This window comes from Caloenas nicobarica, chromosome Z (genome assembly GCF_036013445.1).
Source record: "Caloenas nicobarica isolate bCalNic1 chromosome Z, bCalNic1.hap1, whole genome shotgun sequence".
NCBI classification, from domain to species: domain Eukaryota; kingdom Metazoa; phylum Chordata; class Aves; order Columbiformes; family Columbidae; genus Caloenas; species Caloenas nicobarica.
This window is the reverse complement of record NC_088284.1, coordinates 67,516,555-67,540,428: the sequence shown is the minus strand read 5'-3', so window position 1 is coordinate 67,540,428 and position 23,874 is coordinate 67,516,555. Positions and strand designations below refer to the sequence as shown.

Here is a 23,874-nt window from a genome sequence, read left to right as displayed (position 1 = left end):
AAGAAACAGTGAGATTTACAGACTATCTTGCTGGTACAACAGCAAGAAACCAAGTTTAGGTTAGGTTAGGTTAGGTTAAGTTAGGTTAGGTTAGGTTAGGTAAGGCTAAGCTAGGCTAGGCTAGGCTGGGCGAGGAGCAGGGCAAATGGAGTGGAAATATTTGGGGTTAGAAACTCTTTTCTCGGGAAGTGCAGTGTTGTTCCTGCTTAGCGCTGCACACGGTGACGTCGTGGGGTGGGGGAAGAGGAAAGAGGAGGGGTGATCTAACAAACAGCTGTTGCAGCTGTAGAGAGAAAAAAGGAGAGAGACCAGAAGCAGCAGCAGCAATCCGACCTCTGCGACAGGTAATATCTCTTGACTGCAGGTGACCTAGGCTGCTCAAATGCAAAAAAGGAAGGGAAAAAAATAGTGGGGTGGGGTGTCCCTGTGGGAGAAAAAGTACGTCTTTGGAACTGGTTCTCAGCAGGTTTCTTCTTCCTGAGCTATAGTGGTTGCAGCTCGTCACAAGGGTGGGAGGGGGAAGGGGTAGAAGCTCAGACCAATATAACTTAAAAGGAAACGATGTCAGCAGAGGGGCTTTTCTAGCAGACCTTTCCTGCAGAAAAGCAAAACAAAACAAAAAAAAAAGGAACATGCTCTCTGGTTTCAGCGCGAGGGTTGCTTCCTCCCGCGCGGCCAGCCCGTGTGGGCGCAGGGGAAGGCAGCACAGTGCAATGGCTCTGCGGGCAGGGGCGCGCTCCGTTCACACGGGCCCGGGTGCGACCCCCCCGAGAGGGTCCTCGCACCTTGCAAGGGACACCTAGCTGGGGCACGGGCTGCCCGGGCTGAACGCTGCTGCTGTGCTACCTGTCACCTCAGCTCAAGGGGGACGCGGTCCTCACCGCCCTCCGACACTGAGGGCGCCTACCTCCCTACTTACCTTGGATGACAGCTGCCACAGAGACACACTGAAGACCTCCGTGCTAAAAATAATAGAATGCAATAATTAATATCTATGCGATTTTTCGGCCTGCGGAGATACATCAGGCTTTGTATTTAAAATCTCAGATGATGAATAACAGGGAAAAGGGGATGTTTGGGACCATGCTGCTGCGTGTGCTAGTTCTGAGTGGTCTTATGTTTCATGTAGTTTTCCAGCTTTTGAGCCCAGAGAGAAAGCAGATAGTTTTGTACTAAACAAGGCTGATCCTAAATATGATAAACACACCTCTAGCAATTCAATGTATTTGGTATAAGATCAGCCACAGTAGGTGGAACTGACAACTAGAACAACAGACAGCAAGTCCAGCCTCCTGGGTCCCCCTGCTGCAAGACCCGTGTCTGCTTCTTTCTCCTGTCATCAACGCAGGCAGAGTCCTTAAATGTGCGGTGCTCCCCGCAGCGCCTTCAGATGAAAGCGAAAGTGTTAAAGCACGCAACAAAGAATAAATGCAGCAGCGAACCCATTTTACAAACCAGGCACCAGGGAGGCTAAGTGAGATTTGTAAGGTCATCCAGCAAGTTGTGGGGCAGGATCAGCAACTGAACAAGCTACCTGGTGGGTTGCTGGTCAGTGTTTCGTCTGCAAGGGTGCTGCAGAAGCAGAGTCTGTGAGGTAAAGGTGGAATGATGGCTACTGTGAACCCGGGAGAGGGGGAAATCTAATTACAGCCTCTCTCTTCTACCAGTGACTTTTCAAATAGAAGGAGATGGCTGAATTTTGCATTGTGACACAAAGCTCTTAGGACAGTGAAACAGGATATCCTCAGTCTGCTTCTGTTTCTCTATGTAAGGAAATCAGCCTTTGGATGAGAAGGACCTTAGAGAACAGTTATATTTCCACTGCCTTTGATTACATTTGAAATAACCTTTTATTCTCTGCAGATTTCTTCACTTCTGTCAAAAGCTTCTGTTTGGTCTTAGGTACATTTTGTGCAGGGATTAACACAGTCGTATGAAACTTCATTTTGAGGTCAGGGCTGTTCCTGCACACAGTGGAGAGCATCATCAAGTGAGGGCGCCTTGCTGCTCACAGCTCTGGGCTGGGATCGCCCCTCCAGGAAAGACCAGCACACTGCCCATCAGCGCATCTCTACACGTCACTGGGGATATGGAGCCATCCATAAATGCCAACGCTGTCTATACATTTCAGTAGTCACCAGTACATTTTCAAGACGATGAATTCTAACATGCAAAAATTGCCAAAACACTAGTGTGAAGCTGCGTTTACAAATGGCCTCTCAGTTATGCCCTGCTTAGCCAAGATTAAGTAACTTAACTATTGTAAATACAACAATTTTCTAGCCAGCCAATGGAGGAAGAGTTCGGAAAATAAGCCCAAATCACTGAAAGACAAGTTCTGAGGATGACAGATGTATCAAACTAAACTTCAGAAGAAGAGAGAAACCATAGGCTCAGCTTGCATCCTGTGCAAAGCCCACATGGCAATATCAGACCTAAGAGATTGGTGGAGGTGCTGACTGGAAAGTCTCAAGATTTTTGTAACTGTTCCTGTAACTTTCATAGCCATTACAATAATTTCTATCCATCCAGAAATAAGGCTGTTTCTTGAATCATAAAAATGTTTTTCAGTTTTTGCCCTTTGTAATGTACAGTGTCTCACCTTTCCTTTCCTTTCCTTTCCTTTCCTTTCCTTTCCTTTCCTTTCCTTTCCTTTCCTTTCCTTTCCTTTCCTTTCCTTTCCTTTCCTTTCCTTTCCTTTCCTTTCCTTTCCTTTCTTTGCCTTGCCTTGCCTTGCCTTGCCTTGCCTTGCCTTGCCTTGCCTTGCCTTGCCTTGCCTTGCCTTGCCTTGCCTTGCCTTGCCTTGCCTTGCCTTGCCTTGCCTTGCCTTGCCTTGCCTTGCCTTGCCTTTCCTTTCCTTTCCTTTCCTTTCCTTTCCTTTCCTTTCCTTTCCTTTCCTTTCCTTTCCTTTCCTTTCCTTTCCTTTCCTTTCCTTTCCTTTCCTGTCATTCAGTAATAAAGCAGATGGGATTTTGGATCAATATTTGTAGACGTCACTGGACTTTAGCCCAATTCAATTTTATCATACTTTACCAAAAAGGAATATTTATGTATACATTCCTTTGTCTGGGTCCTCATATGTCTTATTTTCATAGTATCGAAGGGCACTGATGTCTCTTGGGACGTAAAGTATGCCAACAAGTCTTTCTGAGCTTGTAGAAATGATGATACAAATAGCAGCCATCCTGCGTAACAGGAAGAGAGGAAGAAACACATTTTCTATGACCTCTCCAGGATACACTTAGAGTAAAAGTTTAGAAGGTCAGTTTATCTAGATCAATTTAGAGAAGAGTGTGTTTTTATTTATGGTATTGGTCCAATGCTGGGAACGAAGTATATGGATTTATCATATTTAGGTATTTCTGAACAAAGAAATTCACTGTGTTTGCTAATGCGCAGATACGAATGAAATAAAGCTTGATGACAGAGGCTTACCACATGAACACACTGGATCAAGCGGTAACTTAATGCGATCTTACTACTTATTGGGGCAGGAAATTAATTGGTCAAACACAGAAGATAAATTCTAGTACAAAAATAACAAACTCCCTTCCCAAAAAGGTAGACAATCTTTCTCATAGCTGGAGGACAGGCAAGCCCCTCTCTCTGGAATAAGTCAGAAGAAAATATATTTATGGGAAAGGGAAACCGAGTATCTCCAGAGACTATGAAGTTTTGCAAAAAGTCAGATTACCTATGAAAATTAGGTTCAAATAGCTACAAAAGATAGTCTGCTCCAACAGGAGAAGATTCACTTTATTAAATGCAACTTGAAACACCAGCTGTGCAGAAAGACAAAGACCCTAATTTAATGTTTATCTGGGAAACCTGTAAAGCAAGTTGATTACAAAAGGGAAAGACAGGTGTCCTTCAGGCTGCATCAAGTAAAAGCAGATTGAAATGTGACTTTCTTTTCCATTTCTTCACCTACATTTTATAAATATTTACAGCTACGCTGCCTGCTGGAGACGCTACAAATTACTTGCATTGTACTTTAAGCTGCCTTGAGTGCACGCTAGAGGCGAGTTTTCGGGAAGAAGAGGATAAACCTCACTCGGACGCAGAACGAGGCTGGTGTCTGCGGGAGTCCAAGCCCCTCAGCAAGGCTGTGGTGGGTGCAACCCCACCAGTCCCTTGGGTCTGGTCATGCCATCGGGCTCAGGCTCGAATCCAGCACTCAATGGAGTGTCTTTGTTCAGTTACTTTTTCCTCTGGAGGCACGAATTTCACTGTATGGCCACAGATCACTCTAGTCACTGGTGGAAACTCAGAAGAATTTTCTGGGCATGTCCTAGGTAAACCAATGAAGGGAGCCTTTTGCCAGGAAAGGTTGGATCAGATGATCCTCGAGGTCCTTTCCAACCTGGTATTCTATGATTATGGACAGTACTGTTCTGTGACCACTGACAGATACAGTTTTCACTGATTTGTTTACATTTCAGCTGTTTTCCTTTGATTTACTAACATGTCCAAAGAGGGTGCGATTTCTACAGGTCAAAAAGCTTGAACGTTTCCTTTATTTTCACCTCCACAGCTTTACCATGAACACCTACCTCTTTGTGTATGACTTAATGCAATTCTGTGGACATTCCTGGATATTTACAAATATGATCATCAGGTTCATGTCATTTGGAAAAGGTAGGATTCCTTCTGTATTTTCCTTAAACAGTTTAAGCAGCAATGACACATAGAAGCATCGAATTGGGGATAAAGTTAGGATTCTGAATAGGTGTATGTCCAATACCAGGAGCTGTAATTTCCACTAGAAAAACATTGTTTATTCCATTAAAAAGGACGAACAAATTACTGGTACCTACATTCTGCCTGTATCACATCAGGAACGAAGCTCTTGTTTTGCTAACGAGCTTTGATATTCAGCGTCATACTAGTAACATTTGACTTAGACATAAACTTAAATGTGACTAGATCTAGTCATTATGGTGAATATTAATCTTATTGAAGACACTATGAGTGAGTATCTTCGTTGTTACTGCACATGACTCTCTGTCTTCCAAAACATTACAACATATTTTTGTTGCCCAGGGTTAAGGCACAAAAATAGAAAACTGGTGACTGGAAATTTAAAATTATTTATAATGGTGGACAATTGTAGGCACATAAAATACCTACTTTGTGGTCAACTTGTTTTAGGAAGTGCCATGGGTATAGATACAGGCAGGAACTCAACACCTCCTCATGTTTAGACAACCCTCATGCATTTCCTCAGCATTTCCTCATATTTAGAAATATCCTAAAGTAGTATCTCTAAACCAGCATATCCTGCACAGTGTTTGCCAGTGCAACAGGCACAGGGGATCCCATTCTTTTCTCAGCTTCCTGCCTCTGTCAGAGCCGCACACACACACAGAGGACTGCCTCCTCCCCAGTGCCTTGCTCTGCTACCCCAAAGTTTGATACTGCGTGGACTTTATTCCTTGCCATCTCCAGTGGTGACAGGGCAAGCACAAAACCAGTAGTTGGTCCAGACTTTTACTATATAACCATCCTCTAATTTTCCTCTTCACGTTGTAGATTCGTTGGCCGACACATTTTACTCCATAGGACTTGTAATGCGCCTTTGCCAGTTGTTATCTATACTGGAGATCCTACACATCCTGATTGGCATTGATAAAAGCCGTCTCTTCCCCAGGTTTTTGCAGGTAAGTCCACTTCTCAGGACCTTCCTTCCATGATATACACACTTCAGCCATGGCTGCCCCTGGGGACAAGCCCAGGCTGAACCACCCTGAATGGTCCACCAGCAGTGAGAAAACCACCAGCACATCAAGGCTCCTGAAACAGGGTTTGCTGGTGGTCATGGAGTGTGGAAGAAAAAGAATTGATTAAGGAGAAATCAAGGGACTGAAAAAAAAATTAATGCTGGGAGGTGAAAGAAAGAATTGTCATATTCTTGGTGTAAGGGTTTCTGCCCTCTCAAACCCAGACATGGGCAAATTGTGGCAACATCCAGAGGTTCTGATGCTGTTAGGGGGTTTACAGGGCATATGTTCAGCTGTAGGTAGAAAAACAGCCAAAAGATCACATGCTATAGCAGAAAACAAGATGATTCTCTTGACATTTTCCTTACTAGACTGTTGTTTTCTGTTGGGAGTTAACCTCAGGTTTTGGTATTTTTCTTAATGCATTGGAAAAAGTAAAAATGTTCACTTGAGTTTACCTTCAAACCTTTCCAATCCTTAGTATTTGAATAATGGTGAAACTGGTCTTGCTCTCAGCAGTCAGAAGGTAGAAGATTAAGAGTAGTTAGTTATGTTTTTAGTTTTCTGGGTAGCCCGTTTTTGTCAAATGACATATTGCATGGGTGAAGATGTTCCTCTTTTTAAATCTCCATTAGAAATCGATTGACTAATATATATCTCTGTTCTTGATGCTGCACACTAAGTATGGTAGTGAATTTGTCAAAATGCAATTAACTGTTTTTCCCTGCCAAAATCTACATGCTTTTAAAACAAATGTCACGTCATCTCTTGGAGAGAAGAGCAGCCTGCTAATGCTCATAGCCATTAAAGCAAGGCTTGTCCTGGCAGAGTTTACGCATTCCCCAGCCCTGACATAGGCTGTTCCTTGTTCCTTTCCTACCCTGCCTACAGAAGCAGAGATCAGGGAAACCTACACAAACACTGCTCTGTGTCGGCACAAGAAACATGAGATATGAAATGGATGTTCTGAGCAAGAAGACTGTGACCTTCCTTGGGCAGTGCAATTTCTGCAGTGCTCCCCAGGCAGCATGGAGAAGGTGGGTCAGGGAACAACACAACAAAGATAGCTTTGGATCCTGACTTGGTTCTTCCCCAAGTGTTCTCTCACAGCAAACACAACTCTCTTGCCTTGATCTTAGAAGTAGTCTCCTGCTGTCCAAGCAAAGTGTACAAGATCTTGGGTGTAGACTCTGCTTTCACTTGGGTTGCTTTTGCTGTGAGAGTGGAGGCTAAGCAGTTGTGTGCCAGCAGTACTCCCATGTGCCTTGCCACGCTTTCCTCCCTGCCTCTTAGGAGAAGAAAAAAAAAAAGATGTATTTTCCCACAACGACCTGGGGAAGGACAGTTAGAGATGCTTACCTTACTGCAGCCTACTGGACTACTGCACATAGTCAGGGCACTGGTAATGCTGCAAGAATTTGATAGTGGCTGCTCTGCTCTGCATTCCCACCACCTGTTCTGACTCCAAGCTTAAAACATATTCCTAGATGCACACCTAAGGCCACGCATACACATGCACATCCACAGTGAAGTTCATCTCAGGTGATCTCTAGGATGAGAGAACAGGTGGTTCTGGCAATGCCAGGGAAGCACATGGTGGGACGTAATGCCACCTCGAATAAAACAAGCTGTGAAAGCACCTCTGTGGTGGGTGGTTGCTTTGTAGGCATTATACCATGGACAAGATTTAAGCAGAGTTTGCGTGAAGGGTTTCTGCCTAATATTCCATTTCACAGAATCACAGAGTCACAGAATGTGAGGGATTGGAAGGGACCTCAAAAGATCATCTAGTCCAATCCCCCCACCGGAGCAGGAACACCCAGATGAGGTTACACAGGAAGGCGTCCAGGCGGGTTTTGAATGTCTCCAGAGAAGGAGAGTCCACAACCTCCCTGGGCAGCCTGTTCCAGTGTTCTGGCACCCTCACCATGAGGAAGTTTCTTCTCAAATTTAAATGGAACCTCCTGTGTTCCAGTTTATACCCATTGCCCCTTGTTCTATCATTGTTTGTCACTGAGAAGAGCCTGGCTCCATCCTCGTGACACTCACCCTTTACAAACATTGATGAGGTCACCCCTCAGTCTCCTCTTCTCCAAGCTAAAGAGACCCAGCTCCCCCAGCCTTTCTTCATACGGGAGATGCTCCACTCCCTGAATCATCTTTGTTGCCCTGCGCTGGACTGTCTCCAGCAGGTCCCTGTCCTTCTTGAACTGAGGGGCCCAGAACTGGACACAATATTCCAGATGAGGTCTCACCAGGGCAGAGTAGAGGGGAAGGAGAACCTCTCTCGACCTACTAACCACCCCCCTTCTAATCCACCCCAGGATGCCATTGGCCGTCTTGGCCACAAGGGCACAGTGCTGGCTCATGGTCATCCTGCTGTCCACCAGGACCCCCAGGTCCCTTTCCCCTACACTGCGCACTAACAGGTCATTTATCATGGTTTAGTGGCATTTACACAGAACACTTTGAGATACACATTACAGAGAATGGAAAAGTGAACTCAGAGGTGTTTTCTGGAAAAACCCATTCAGCATGGCCTCATTGGGGGACAAGTCTCAGGCCACCAGGCACCTGAGAAGGGTTAGGTAGGTCAAAGCCAAGTCACACCATGAAAGGAGGATGAGTCCTGTGTGACTGATGCTCTGGAGGAAGGGAAGCCAAAGGAGTGTCACAAAGTTGGTGCAAAGGCATGTCTCTCAGGGCATTTGCAGCTCGAGTGATTGAGAGGACAGGAGAAAGTGTCACATGTCTTCATAGTTGCCAAAACAGAGTATACTGAAATTTAGTAGTCTGGTGAGGGAGTAAACGCTAATGGGACTGGTACTTTAGCAAGGGAGAGAGTAGGAAAGATGTGAGAAAAGACTGGTAGACTGGTGTTTTTGTGAGCAAAACATCAGTTCTTTATCCTGTGCAAACAGGACTGGATTTACCAGACCAACAGCAATGTACTATGGTTCTGTGATAAAAACATTAGTTTTTAACTTGCTCTAAATATTTAGGACCACTTTTTTTTTTTTTTTTTTTTTTTTTTAAAAAAAAAACCACATTCACCAAATTTAACTGCTATGTAAGGGTTTCAGGTACCACGTATGATACTGCACAATCACGATCATTAAAAAATGGAAGTGAATCTGCTGCCTGCTCCTGCCCTAACCTCAGTGCCTCAGCTAGTCTAATTTGCTCTGTTTCACTTACTTGTTTCAAATGCCCAGGCTGCCTTGCGGAAATTTATGCCATTCTGCAGAATGTGCTCTATCCTGTGAAAGACCAGTGGCTGGGAGAGGAAGGAAATTCCAGTTTGATTTTAACACAAAGAAGAAATGAAAAATGAAACCATTGTGTTTATGCTTTGTGAGGTGTAATCACATAGCTCCTTCTAATGAACATGAAAACATAGGACTTCTAGTTTTGCACTTTTTTTTTTTTTTTAAGCAGGAGGGTAGCAGCAGAGAATACCATCTTTTAATTGATGAAAGGACAGATGATCCACAGAAGAAATGACCTGTGGCTGAGTAGCAGCACATGCTTTTTATATATATGTGTATATATGTGTATATGTACACACACGTATACATATTTATATGTGTATGTGTGTACACTTGTACGTGATTCCATGCATATATGTATACAGATGTGTGTGTTTAGGGGCATAATATCAACAGACATTTACTGGAATCTCCTTGTCTTCAAGTAGCACCCTGACTTGTCACTTGCTGAAAAGGTACCCAGACTCTGAGTAAACCCTGCCTCTTACTTCAATTCGTGTGGGTTACCTAAAGGCATGAGTGCTATGAAAGAAAAGAGCACAATATCTTGAGGGGGAATACAAGCAAGCAGGCAGGCAACCTCCTGATTTACACAGAAAGTCCGCAGAATGCCACTGTCCATCCTCATGAGGACATCGGAATTGCCCTGAGCAGCCAGGCCTGTGTCCTGCCCTGCAGATGTGCTCCTGAGCAAGGTCACGGGCTGTTTTCAGTTTTGGCCTCTGATGGCTGCTTCGTGCACCCCACTGTTTGCTGGCTGAGACTGCGGTCCAAGGAAACGGAAGACCTACAGGGGACCTGCTTTGTGTCAGGCTCCGTTCCCTGCTCTTGCAGGTGCTTAACCTGCTTTACACAGTCTGATAACTGACTTCATCATCTGTGACTAGTAAGGCTGGGTCTCTCCACTGCTCCCCTTCCCAAACATGAGTCCTCTGATGGAGGAAATCTGCGGAGCCCCAGTAAGGTGATACTCGCTGCCTCTTGCTTGTGCCTCTTCCACTCCCGGACCATGAGGCTGAATTGTCGGTCTCCACAGCCACTGTGTCTCATTGCCCAGTGCTCATCCTTTTGAAACTGGGTATGGCATTGTCTACTGCTTATCCTTTTATCTCACTGAAATGGGATCAGCTCCTGACCACTTGACCTGTGCTGTTTTCTAGCACTTTTCCACCCAGCCACCTCTTGAAGAACAAGTGACCATTTGGAAAACCTGCCATCTGAAAACATGTCCACCTTTTCATTATAATGATAAAGCTTTGGTCTCTGGGTGAGACAATTCCCTGAAATATCTCACATATTAACAGTATTGCAGAACTCTGTCTCCACATCCCAGTCTGATTTTAGGGTCGGTAACAAAATGTCAACACCACCAATGCTGCACTCCTTTACCACCCTTCACCAGAATAATTTTAACTCAGGTTCCATTTTATTTATTCTCTCCAGCACACAATCCTGTTCAATGCTCACACTTTTACCTTGGTTTCAATTTCCCTCTTGTGATAGTTGTCCCACCGTGCTTCTCCTGTCTCTCTTGTATCTGGTTTCAGATCCTGCACCAATACTTCCAGTTCCCCCAGTTTCTTGCCAGGTTCCTTAGCATCAGTGTACAAACACAGGACTTACTACCTCCCACTTTCTGTTTCCTGGCTCATCTGTACAGAAGTCTGTCAACATGTGATCTTCTTAGAAATCAGTTTCTTAGTTAGGGACCAATGGGATCAGCAGCAAAAGACCACAGTCAGGGCAGAGTGAGAGGCACGAAAAACGTCTTTATTTGTTGTGGTCCCTCAGTGCTTTTCACGATAAGGAACCAGATCCCTCGGGGATGGACATGCTCTCTGCATTAAAAATTGCTCCCATGTAATTTTGCTGAATAGTGAAGTGATGCCTGCTTTATCTCACAGATGTGGCTTGCAAAACAAAGTCTATAGCCAAAATGTTCCACGCAGGAACTGGTAAACATTATGTAGCAAAACTACCACACAAACTTGCTGAGAGGCCAAGTTCTTATTTTGTTTAAGGTAGGAGGTAAGTGGAAGGGGGAAACCAGTGAAGAATGACTGCGTCTATAAAAGCCACCTTCTTAATCTGTTTTCATTTCATGATTTTTTACTAACTGTCATGAAGGCACACCAAAATTTGGGCAGAAGGCAACCTCAAAGGGGATTTTTTTTTTCCCAACCAAAATTATTTAACTGGTGATGAATGAAGAAAAGAAAAAAAATGTATTCTTAATCAAAATCACTTTAAGCTCTGACAAGCACTGAGTAAAACATTTAGTTCAGGATACCAAGTGGAATTTAATTACTACATGGCCAACTCAGGGGATCCCCAAACTTTGGAATGATGACTCAAAATGTGCAATCACTCATCTATAAGATGAGGGCTGTCAACCTTGAGGACTTTCCTTAGGTGGCATCCCAACATAATGGGAGAGTCCCCAACTGCAGACCCACTGCTCCAAGGAGGACCAACTCGAATAGAGTCTCTGGCAGGGCTCAATTTATACCCTAGTCAAACCTGATCTGTGGTCATATACAGTCAGTGGTCTAAAAACTTCTCTTGACCAAGGTATTGCATTGGCCAAGGGCCCTGTCTGTTGACCGAGGTGTGCATGTGACCGTAGTCACCGAACCAGGATGGGTATGTGATGGTCACCACCTGACCAAGGTGGGTACGTGACCACAGACACCACTGGTCAAAAAGCTTCTGGTGCTATCAAAGGGGCGGGGGAAGTGCACCTGCTGCACTGACTTGACATCTTAACCCATAAAATCCTTAAACTTAAGGCACCTTATGGAAGAGATGGTATTGGGTATAAAAAACCTCAGTGAAGTTCTACTGATTCATACCAACTGAATAGATGCATGTTTTCTCCTTCAACACTCAAAGAGAATGTAAATCAGAGTGAGCTGGTACCCTTCTGGGAGACTTTCCTAAGCGACTGTTGGCACTACTGAATACTACGGATACATTTATTTTACAGGACAGGGCATAGATACTGATAGGAAATTTGTCCAAGAAATCTGCAAAAAGACATACTTCTTTTTAATTTCTTGAGCTTTAATACTGCAAAAGTATTTTTTTTAAGCTGGAGACACTACCTGTTTAATGCACCGTTATATCATTTCATTTGTAAAGGCATACTTTGTTGGTCGGATAAGGTTCAACCACTAGAAAAATGTTATGCCATAGATATTATGGCAATAATTCACATAAATAACAAGTTTAAACACATTTCTCTTAGACAGGAATAAGAAGGAAAGAATAATACGGAGTTCTACTTTACTGACTCCTTTCTGTAAATCTTATGTGAGAGAGAGCCCTTGGGACACAGATCTCCAAGCTATGGAGAGCAGAGCAGGGACTGTGAGATTAGCACTGCCTGGCATACGACCCAGCCAGGGGCCTCTGTATCCCACAGCCCCCCAGCAAAGACGCCTGGACCCTGCCAGCCCTCTGGCTCCGGGATGCAGGGGGAGACCTCAGCCAGCTCATTCACAGCTTCCCTGGGCTACAAACCCAAGTCATCCCCACAGGGAAGCAAACCTCCACCCTACCATAGCGGATCTATGACGCTACAGCCAATAGTTTCCAGTTCCCCAAGCTGGAGGCCAACGGGGTCTTCAACAAAAGCAGTAACCAAAACGTTCACAGGAGCATTTGTGTAAAGCAAGCTGGATTCACCTGTGGCCTCCTATTTTGCCAAATGGCACAAAAATGACAGCTACAAAAGATGCTACCTGAATTCACAATTCTTTTTTCTTTTCAGATCACTGAGAGAATAATTGTTTTATTTGTCGTGATCAACAGTCAGGAAGAAGTTCAAGGAAAATACATCGTGTGTGTTTTATTTTTCCTTTGGAATTTATTAGATGTGGTCAGGTAAGGAGTCACCAGTGAAACCATGAGGAGAAAATGGGTCATTCTTGCAAGCAGAACCCCAGCCCCACTCTGCTACAGGCTCATTTCATTATTTTGAAAGCGGTAGAAATAATATTATCCGTTTTAAACAAAAGTTTGAACCTTATGAGCTACTTACTGATTTTTGCAAAAATCCACGTAGTTGAGGGGCAGAGTGACTCCCAGAAGTAAATTGTTGCATTAACATGTGTAGTTCAAATGCTTTGACCTTTTTTAACAATAAATTAGAAGGAAATCACAACTACCTCCTAGGGAACAACAATTTCTAAAACTAATAATCCAAGGGGAAAAGGCTAGTGACCTGCTACACCACTTAGACACACATAAGTCTATGGGGCCAGATGGGATCCACCCAAGGGTACTGAGGGAGCTGGTGGAGGTGATCACCAAGCCACTTTCCATTATCTATCAGCAGTCTTGGCTAACTGGGGAGGTCCCAGCTGACTGGATGTTGGCAAATGTGATGCCCATCTACAAGAAGGGCTGGAAGGAGGATCCGGGGCCTGTCAGTCTGAAATAAGTACCAGGGAAGGTCATGGAGCAGATCATGCTGAGTGCCATCATGCGGCACATACATGGCAACTAAGCAATCAGGCCCAGTCAGTATAGGTTAATGAAAAGCAGGTCCTGCTTGACCAACCCGATCTCCTTCTATGACAAGGTGACCCATTTGGTGGATGAGGGAAAGGCTGTGGTTGTTGTGTAACTAGACTTCGGTAAAGTCTTTGACACCATTTCCCACAGCATGCTCCTGGAGAAGCTGGCAGCTCATGGCCTGGAAGGGTGTACTCTGCGAGGGATAAAGAACTGGCTGGATGGCCGGGCCCAAGGAGTTGTGGTGAATGGAGCCAAATCCAGTTGGTGGCCAGTCATGAATGGTGTTCCCCAGGGCTCAGTGTTGGGGCCAGTTCTGTTTAATCTCTTTATCAAGGATCTGGATGAGGGGATTGAGTGCACCCTTAGTAAGTTTGCAGATGACACAAGCTGGGTGGGAGTGTTGATCTGCTGGAGGGTAGGAAGGCCATACAGAGGGATCTGGACCGGCTGGATCATTGGGCTGAGGCCAGTTTTATGAGGTTCAACAAGGCCAAGTTTGGGGTCTTGCACTTGGGTCACAACAACCCCAGGCAGCGCTACAGGCTCAGGGAAGAGTGGCTGGAAACTGCCTGGAGGAAAAGGATCTGGGGGTGCTGGTTGACAGCAGCTGAACATGAGCCAGCAGTGTGCCCAGGTGGCCAAAAAGCCAACAGCATCCTGGCTTGTATCAGGAATAGTGTGGCCAGCAGGACTAGAGAAGTGATCATCCCCCTGTACCTGGCACTGGTGAGGCCCCACCTTGAGTCCTGTGTTCAGTTTTGGGCCCCTCATCATAAGAAAGACATTGAGGTGCTGGAGAGAGTTCAGAGAAGGGCAATGAAGCTGGTGAGGGGTCTGGAGCACAAGTCTGATGAGGAGCGGCTGAGGGAGCTGGGGCTGTTTGGCCTGGAGAAAAGGAGGCTGAGGGGAGAACTTACTGCTGTCTACGACTACCTGAAAGGAGGTTGTAGCATGGAGGGTGTTGGTCTCTTCTTCCAAGTCGCAAGTGACAGGACAAGAGGAAATGGCCTCAAGTTGTGCCAGGGGAGGTTCAGTTTGGATATCAGGAACAATTTCTTCATGGAAAGGGTTTTCAGGCATTGGACCAGGCTGCCCAGGGAAATGGTTGAGTCACCATCCCTGGAAGTGTTTTAAAGATGTATAGATGAGGTTCTTAGGGACATGGTTTAGTGCTAGAGTTAGGTTATGGTGGGACTTGGTGATCGTAGATGGCCTTTTCCAACCAAAATGATTCTATGATTTACAATCTTATTGCTTTATTTATTTGGTTTTTAACATCTAACTTCAATCCAAGATTGACAGCACACTAAGGCAGTACTGGCAGAACTTTTTACTAAGATGGAAAGACTATTCTAGGTTCATTGTACTGTACTTTTCGAAAAGCCAAGAGCTCGCACTGCAGAGACAGAATTTTGGTGTAGCATGGCATATATCATACTGCAGAGACAACGTGCATGAGGCAAAATAGATAGGAATACAGTTCTGGATTTTTACCTCAAAAATTTGTTATGGTGGAAGTTTACTACTACCTCCCTGTGGTAAAAGTAGAATGGTGAAACTTTCACATTACAGAGTTTTACTGAAGTCAGTAACATTACTCAAATGTAACTTAAGCCTCTACGGGCCTCAGTTTGTAGACTTACGGCAGGGATGACATATGGAATTAAGCAGCATTCTAACAAGCCACAGTCCTCATGGCAACCTCTGTATGGGAGCAAAGGTTTTTTCTATATCTTTTTTCTTTCTGCTAAAATAGCTTTCTGCTATTTTAAATACATTGCTTTGGGGACTGATTGGGGAATATGGATTTAGGCAGTAAAGGAAAAGTATGTTATAAAAGAGATCTGAAAAACGAAAGTATCAGGTAGGATTGATGAGAAAGATTTTAAGTCAGCTTCAGATTATTTGTACTACATGAGTCAATAAACTAGTACTTGTACTAGTTATTTGGGTTATTGTTCCATCTCATTTCTTTTTGAAGTTTGTAAAGCTAAAATAGTAGAACCCAACCTCAAATGAAGGGGCGCTGTGCAGCTAGAGAGAGGCCACAAGTGTAACATATTGGCTGTAAAGTCTTGTAAGTGTGTAACAGTCCTACCAATGCATCATTATTTTCTGTCATTGCTAAAGAACACAGTCCAGCATTATGGGAATAACATCAGCTGTTTAACAGGCACTACACTGTGTCTATAGCAGCAAATACTAACATGTAGTGCAACCCACATAGATTTAGAACTTCACATGATCTATTTTACAGCATCTGGGCCCTGTCCTAGCATATCAAAGAAGTGGTCATGTCTAAAAGTGTACCAGAATCTACTCCATCTCTAGTCAACTAGTCCTGAAGTATTACAAGTTATTTCACATAGATCTTCGGGGACATAAATGCCCTGTGCATTATGGCTAATGACATACTGCGAGCAAATTCTAAAAGATTAAAAAAAAAAAAAGATCTAAAAGATCTGATCTCTCCTGCTTATGCCATAAACAGCCCAGGAAGGTGTGTAGAGAGGGAGCGGCTGTTTCCTTTTTGTATTGGGTTGAGATTATGCCTTAACAACAATAATAATAAAAAACTGAGACAATCCTGAGGTTGCAGAGGGCAAACTTGAGAGAGGATGGTACATCGATAGCCTGTCAGACCTTCTACAGTCCAGGAATGATGCAAAATTAGTCAAATGGATTAATAAGAAGGGAATACATAAAGTTTGTTTAATGCTGGTTCCATCTATCAGAAACAGTCTTGGCTAACAGTGGCTTTAAAAAAATCCTTATTTTCATATTTCTAGCAAGGCCACAGGGCAAAAATCCTTTTAGCTGACTGAAAATGCAATTAGGTGTGTTCTTCCAGTGTTTGGAAAGCTGCTGTACCACTATTAGATCAAACTAGCATTAACTCACCTTTAGAGACTGAAGTCCAAGGCATCCTGCTCTCCCAGCAAGCAACAGTAACAGACATAGCAAGAATAAAACGTTGCAACACACTGGACCACAACTGTGTTTTTCGCACCTACGACCCCTTCTGAGGTCCAGGAAGGGGCAGCTGTACTACAGAGATTAATTACTTGTGATTACCTCACTGTTCAGCCACCTCTAGCAGTGGTTTAGCTAGTTCAGCAGTCTTAAATCAGCATTTTCTCAGCCCCAATAAACAGTTACATTCTGCCTGCCTCTCTCATTTGTCATATTCCTATGGGAAATCCCTTTTCTGATGGACCAACATAGAATCATGCTGGTTTCTGATAGAGCCTTCGGGCTGGAGGGCTGTATTGCTGTCTGCCTGTCCCACAGTAGCACGACAGATGAACCTGCTGAAACCATGAACCATCTGCCTCCAGACATCAATTAGAGCCTGAACAAAACTGTTGCAGCATTGTTCTGAAATTTTCTTAGATAGGCAGCTCCAAGCTCTTCTGAAATTCCCTGGGATTTTTCAATAATATATCTTTATTATAAAGACATGGTAATTCCCTCAGCTCATTTGCTGTTCCTCTTGCTGCAGGTACACCTACAACATGTTAGCACGGATGGGAATACACTACCTACCACTGACATGGCTCAACTTCTCACTGTGCATCCCGCTCTATCCCCTGTCAGTTCTGGCTAAAGGTAAGGAGATGGGAAAGGTACCAAAGACTTGCTTCCTTCATCTTCTTCAGTAAAATTTGATCAGTTCAATTGTCATTTGTGTTTAAGGTATTTCTTTTTGTGTTGCCAAAGTTGTCATAAATGTTTATGTACTCTCATATTAACCTGTATGGCACCAATCTCTCTTTTGTACTTTTTTTCCTTAATAGGCATTCTCTGGGATTTGTGTGTCTTTTTTTTGTTTGTTTGTTTTGGTTTGGTTTTTTAACAGTATGAGAAAACATTATTTTTGCTGGGTAAAGCAGGAAAATATCAGTCCGGATTCCTTCATTCCAGACTGACCACATTAGACAGCAAGTCCCAAAGCTGCCTTAACCCCCAGTGAGGCTGACTTTACTGGCTCAGACCATACTTACTTAAACCAGGAAATGTGTCCACTGAGATCATATTGAAAGCAATATAACTACAGGAGTGACAGAACTTGTTATTGAATAGGAAATACTTGCGAATTCTAGTATCAAGAAGAATTAGCACCTCAGACCTACAAAACTGAACTCGAGGAGAAAACCACCCCTGTGTATGCATAGGAATGACATAGCTGTATTATATGCTGAATTTACTATCTGTGCCTTGAAGGTAGCTAACTCTTACATGAAGCTTTCTGATGATCTTCCACCTACTTTTAACTGAAGATTTACCATGTTATCTTACAGCATTTGCCATCTGTGTATCACTGCCCTATTTTGAATCCTTTGGCACATACTCCATCAAGCTCCCATTTCCATTTGCCTTCTCAATCTACTTCCCCTATGTTCTGAAAATGTACCTCCTGGTGCTCTTTATAGGTAAGTATCTCATCTTCCAGAAAGCTGGATCTCAACACAAATGGGATGTCTATGGCAACAAAAAAATCACATCAGTACAGCTCCTTTCACAAACTTTAAACTCTCTCAGCCACATCTGCAGACCACTGCAGAGAAGTTAATCACCAGATGTTTTGATTTCTAATGTATTTCAAACACAAATAATTGAATTTGAAGAGACTGTGTGTGTGAGAGGCATAAAAGTAGAAAACAAAAATACAAAAATTACTTCAACGATCCTGGCCTTACAGCTACTTACTGAAGTTTGCCTTATTTTTTTTTAATTCACATTTGATCATACTCTCATTCTATGCAACCTCTCCTCACTCATTCCTCCGACCTGGTATGAGATGTCATATCTAAATTAAGACTTTTACAGCTTGATTATCCAAAGGGGTGAAAAAAGAGCTCACCCCCAAGCCTGCATGTAAATAGACCCCTTCTCCTTCTCAACGAAATACTTTTGAAAAATTTGAACTGGATTTGGTTGCATTACAGCCAAATCTTTATCATCGGCTTTATAATTTGAAGGATTCAGTGATGCACTGCATCTTTGTGATGCAGTGTTCTATTCCTAAGTTCATGGAAGGAACTGTGCAAGGTTGCTAGATGAAGTCTCACACAGTTCTTTCTAAATAAATTGAAGGCATGTTGGACTCCAGTCCTTTCTTCTTACACCATTTTGTGTTTTGATTCAGGTATGTGCTTTATCATCCAGAACCTCTTCTCTGAAAGGAAGGCACACCTAGGGACAGGCAACGTCAAAAAGAAAAGAAGCTAAATTGATATTTTGTTTGGAAATAACAAATATATTCCTAGTGGGCTACTGCATATTACAGGTTAAGAATAAATTAGACAAAGATTTTCAATGCAAAAGTCCTGTCTGCATGTACATTATCTGGCTGTGTAGAATTTTCAGAAAAGGCAGGTCTCTTTAATGCACCTCAAAAATGGAGCAGCTCAAAATAACTTTGAAATAACCTTTGAAAGTTTTGACTTCAAATGGCAGGAGTTTTAAAAATATTTTTTTTTCTAACATACATTACAGAGCTCTGAAAAAAAATCTCACAGCCAAACTAACAACTCTTATTTTGGTGTTAATTCTTGCCTCACTGGTGACAGATATTCTGTAATGACAACACCATCTAATCTATAAGATTATTTAATATTAGGCCAACACGTATGTGCCTCATATACATAAATGCTAAAGTGGCTAGAACTGGAATCTCTCCAGGAGCAGAAGCTGGAAACTTTGCAACCCATGAGATCCACATGCTGATTAGCCCCAGGCATTCACAAAGGATACCTCACATTCTGGCCCAATCTTCACTTCTCCAAACAAGATTCCAGAAAATGCAGCTAAACTGCAAAGGCAAGTGACCAGGTACTCATCTACTCTACGTTCAAGGGGATATTTAAGGGTCAGAAGTAAAAACTTATAATCATGTCTCTGGCAGACATTAAGAATCTCTCCCCACAATGAGCTTGTTCCCTGCTGAGTAGCAGACAGATACGCAAAAGTGGGATGCAGCTAGGCCAAATGTGTGTTGTTCTCGAAAGAGAAGTGAATGACTATCAAAAGCCATGTACAAAATTCTAGGCATTTTACTCAAGTGTCTTGGTGCTCATGCTTCTGTAGGACTATCTGTGAAAATGCAACTAGAACATAGTCTCTTCAAAGCTTGGGAATGAAGAATACGGACAGCAATCCAGTGGACTGTGCAGGCGAAAAATGGACAAATAAGTGCTTAGAGGCTGGCAGAGGCTTTTCTGATGTTTCATCCATATTATCACCTACATTTGAATTCAAGCAGGCAGGGGAGAAAAGTGAGGCTATTTTCTTGAGCTTGGCTGAAAACTGTGGGGAGGGAGGAAAGATAACAGCTGGAAGATAATATTTAAAGGGCAAATAAACACTATCACAATATGAAGAGGCTTTTGCTTGTATGACTTTCTAAACCATGGAGCCTAAGAGGGTATACAAGAAAAGAGTGAAGTTGGTCTCAATGAACTCATTTGTTAAGAAAGGTCACCTACTATCATTTTTATTTATTCAACATATGTGGCAGACAACACCTGCAGGCCATTGTGACTACTGGAGTATATGCAAACCATAAGCAATAGGGTCATGCATGCAATACTATAGGGTCAACCCTGTTTTTTTTTTTTTTTTTAAAAAGCACTGCAAACAGAGGTAGGCATTTGGAACTTATTAGAGAAATGGAAGTTTCCATTTTGGGCTTCTGCCTAACCCAAACTGGTTCAAGTGTTGACAATGCGAAGAAATGTAGACAGCATCTGAACAGGATAAGAGCTTTGAAGACGACAGCCAGAAGAAGAACACTTCACATCAAACCACTATAACACATGCTAAAGGTGGAACATGGACATTTTTCCCCTTGGAAATTCAATCCAATGTGTTTGTCATCAAACTGCCTGGAGTTAAGATACCCTGTAGGAGGAAACATGACATACGATATTGTATTGGGTCAAGGTGGCAAGGCTTTGGCCATGGGGAGGCTGCAGGGATGGCCTCTGTGAGAAGCCAGAGGCTTCCCCTATGGCAGATGCAGCTGGACCCCACACTGCAGCAGATGGGTGTGCCCCGAAGGAAGCTGCAGCCCACAGAGAGCCTGCACAGGAGCAAGTTCCTGGCAGAAGCTGTGGCCCATGAGGGACCCTCACTGGAGCCGCCTTTTCCAGGATGGACTGTACCCCATGGAAAGGACCAATGCTAGAACAGTTCTTGAAGAGCTGCAGCCTGTGAGAAAGAACTGTGTTGGAGCAGTTCATGAAGGAATGTATCCCATGGGATGGACCCTGTGCTGGAGCAGGGGAACAGTGTGAAGGGGAACAAGCAGCCGGGTTGAAGGTTTATGAACTACTGCAACCCCCATTCCCTACCCACCCTGCAGTGCCTGGGAAGGATGGAGGTAGAAGAGTCAGGAATGAAGAAGTGAAGTTAAGCGTAGGAAGAAGGGAGGGGTGCGGGGAAGGTGTTTTCAGTTTTGTCTTTGTTTCTTACCATCCTACTCTATTTTTAATTGGCAATAAATTACTTTTCCTGAACTCGAGTCTGGTTTTGTGACAATAAATGGTAAATGATCTCCCTGTCTTCACTTGACCCATGAGCTTTCTCATCCTATTTTTTCCCTGTCCTGTTGAGAAGGTGGAGTGAGAGGACCAGCTGAAAGGGCATCTGGCAGCCAGCGAAGGCCAAACCTACCATGGATTTTCATATTAAGCCATGTTTATTGTTTTACATTAAAAAAAAGCAAGAAAAGAGGATGTGATGCTCTCCTTTTGCATTGATTCTTATAGATGGCTAAAAGGCTGGAAAAGGAGAACAATTATTTAACATTCCTTACGGGGAGGACCCCCAAACCTAAACTGCAGGAAAAAGGCATGATGTTAATGAAAGAAGACTTCTCCACTCCCTCTGGTGCAGAGGTAACTTAGGGCACGCAACTGGGACATCCAGGCAATCAGCCTTCCATGTGCAACCACAGCAGGCCACTGTAACTTCAGCTCCAATGCCTTACCTTACTTTGTAGGAAAGCTCAGACCTGCACAGCTAAAAAATTGCCTGAGTCTTTCCATCTCTGAGAACTCAAATCTTTGTTCAAAATGTATATCAGTTTTGAGATCCCAGCTCATCTTTACCTCCATTTAGATTATGTGATATTGGAATCAAAGTAAGCATTGTTCTTACATATAAATAGAGGCAAAATAAGGTACTGTATAGACAAGGGTGAAGAAATATCAGTAGAGAAGTGATGGATCATTGAGAGTGGTCAAACAATTTCTTTAGGAACAGAATGGTATCTGACTACTACATTTGTCTGACATTTAAAAAAAATCACTAGTTTTAGTACAGCTTATGTACTGCAAGATTGAATTCATAAACATGCATATGAAACCCACAGTGTGGAAAATAAATTATATCTAAGTGCTAAAGATAGGAAAGAAAATTATGCCTTCTGTTTGCCCACAGAACAGCTATGCTGGAGTCACAAGAACTTGTCTTATCTATACCACTAGCTTCCTTTCCTGTACTCCCACACAGCTAAAATGCAGTAGCAACTTATTTGCCCACCTCAGTCCTTGAAAGTCATTGTTCCCAGAGCAGCATATTATTTTGAAAAGAACACCTGGAAATCCAAACCATATTTCTCTCTCCAGTGCTAGCACAAAATAGGAAGAATAGTCTCTCCGTCACAGGTTACGTGTATATAAGCAGGTACAGCAGCCCAACAGAAATGGACCTATAGAGTGAACGGATTCACGAGGACCAAACAGGCAACTTCAACTGCCTTTCAGAAGGTTGTACTTCAAACTAACTCTAGTTTAGTTCTGTGGGCTGAACACACAGAGTTGCAGAGCACACTGGAGTATTTAGAACAGTTCTCGTTGGAAAGGACCTACAACAATCATCTAGTTCAACTGCCTGACCCCTTCAGGGCTGACCAAGTTAAAGCATGTTATTAAGGGCACTGTCCAAATGCTTCAAACACTGACAGACTTGGGGGACTGACAACCTGTCTAGGAAGCCTGTTCCAGTGTTGATGACTCTCAAAGAAATGTTTCTTAATTTTAAATCTGAACTTCATCTAACCCCTTCCCACATGTCCCATCACTGGATCCCAGGGAGATCAGCACCTCACCAGCTTTGTGGGCCTCCTCTGCATCCATTCAAGGCCCTTCACATCCTTCTCAAATTGTGGGGCCCAGAACTTCACACAGCACTCGAGGTGTGTCCACACCAATCCTAAACAGAGCTGGATAATCCCCTCTTTTCGCTGGCCGGTTGTGCTGTGTTTGATGCACCCCAGGATGGGGTTTGCCCTCCCAGCTGCCCGGGCACACACTGATGACTCACACTCAGCTTAATGCCAACCAGGACCCCCAGGTGCCTTTCTGCAGGGCTGCTCTCCAGCCACTCCTCTCCCAGTCTGTACTTGTGCATGGCGTCCCTCCATCCCAGGTGCAGATTGGCCAGTGTTCCAATCTGTTTAAATCTCTCTGCAAAGATTCTTGTCCCTTGAGAGAGTCAGCAGCACCTCCCAGTTTCGTATCATCAGCAAGCTTACTAATGGTGCACCCAACTCCGGCATCCAGATCATTGATAAAAATACTAGAATTGAGCCCTGAGGAAAAGCGCTGATGACCAGTCACCAGCCAGATGTAGGCCCTTTCACTACAACCCTTCGAGCCCTGCCGTTCTGACAGTTCTTCACCCAGTGCACCATGAACCTGCTCAGCTCACATTTGGATGACTTCTCCAGAAGGATGCTGTGAAGGACAGTATCAAAAACCTTACTAAAATCCAGAAAAACATCCACTGCCTGCCCTTCATCCACTAGGGAGGTAATCTTGTCTTGAAGGCTATCAGCTTAGTTAGGATTTTCCCTTTGTGAATGCGTGTTGACTGTGCCTGATGATTGTACTGTCCTTTAGAAATTTTTCCCACGTAATAAGGTTAGACTAACTGTTCTGTAGTTCTTTGGGTCTACAGAGAACATGTTCAACAAGTATTGTTTGAATGTTTTCTTTAGACCTCCTCTTGCTCTTAACATAATCAAAAGAGTAATGTTTTTGTTATCTGACAACACTGACCATTCTCAACTCTCCTTTGGCCTTTTGTGTTTTCTTTCTACACATGTGAACCACAGCTCTGTACTCTTCCTGCAAGGTGTGACCTCGATTGCAGAGATCATACAATCTCTTCTCCGACCGAGCTCCACAAGTAGTTCCCTGTTCAGCCAAGCTTGCTCGGCTTATAACAGCGGCATTGCCTGCTCCTGTGCTTCTAGAAGGTGGTTCTTAAAAACTGGCCAGCATGTGTGGACTTCCACACCCTCAAAAACAGATTCCCAAGGGACACTGCTAACTAGCTCCCTGAGCAGCTTAATG

At 43.6% G+C, this 23,874-nt stretch overlaps 1 protein-coding gene across 2 annotated transcripts; it reads left to right on the top strand.

Moving 5' to 3' along the window:
* Positions 1 to 255: 255 nt before the first annotated feature.
* On the top strand, positions 256 to 21,030 carry HACD4 (3-hydroxyacyl-CoA dehydratase 4). 2 transcript variants are annotated; one of them, XM_065656627.1, is made up of 7 exons: positions 256 to 344; positions 4,535 to 4,638; positions 5,533 to 5,660; positions 12,762 to 12,874; positions 17,013 to 17,119; positions 17,812 to 17,943; positions 18,660 to 21,030. In XM_065656627.1, the coding sequence occupies exons 2-7, from the start codon at positions 4,542 to 4,544 to the stop codon at positions 18,740 to 18,742; spliced, it is 660 nt and encodes a 219-aa protein (XP_065512699.1). In that variant the 5' UTR covers positions 256 to 344; positions 4,535 to 4,541; the 3' UTR covers positions 18,743 to 21,030. The 2 variants fall into 2 exon arrangements, with proteins under 2 accessions (XP_065512699.1, XP_065512698.1); XM_065656626.1 differs by lacking the exon at positions 18,660 to 21,030 and having other exon boundaries at positions 17,812 to 18,148.
* The last annotated feature ends 2,844 nt before the right edge of the window (positions 21,031 to 23,874 follow it).

Bases quoted from the DNA above. Each gene is read 5' to 3' on its own strand.
- HACD4 (XM_065656626.1), top strand. From the start codon at position 4,542: ATGAACACCTACCTCTTTGTGTATGACTTAATGCAATTCTGTGGACAT. The intron at 5,661-12,761 runs GTAAGTCCACTT...TTTTCTTTTCAG, and splicing joins TCTTCCCCAGGTTTTTGCAG to ATCACTGAGAGAATAATTGT. The intron at 17,120-17,811 runs GTAAGGAGATGG...GTTATCTTACAG, and splicing joins CCTGTCAGTTCTGGCTAAAG to CATTTGCCATCTGTGTATCA.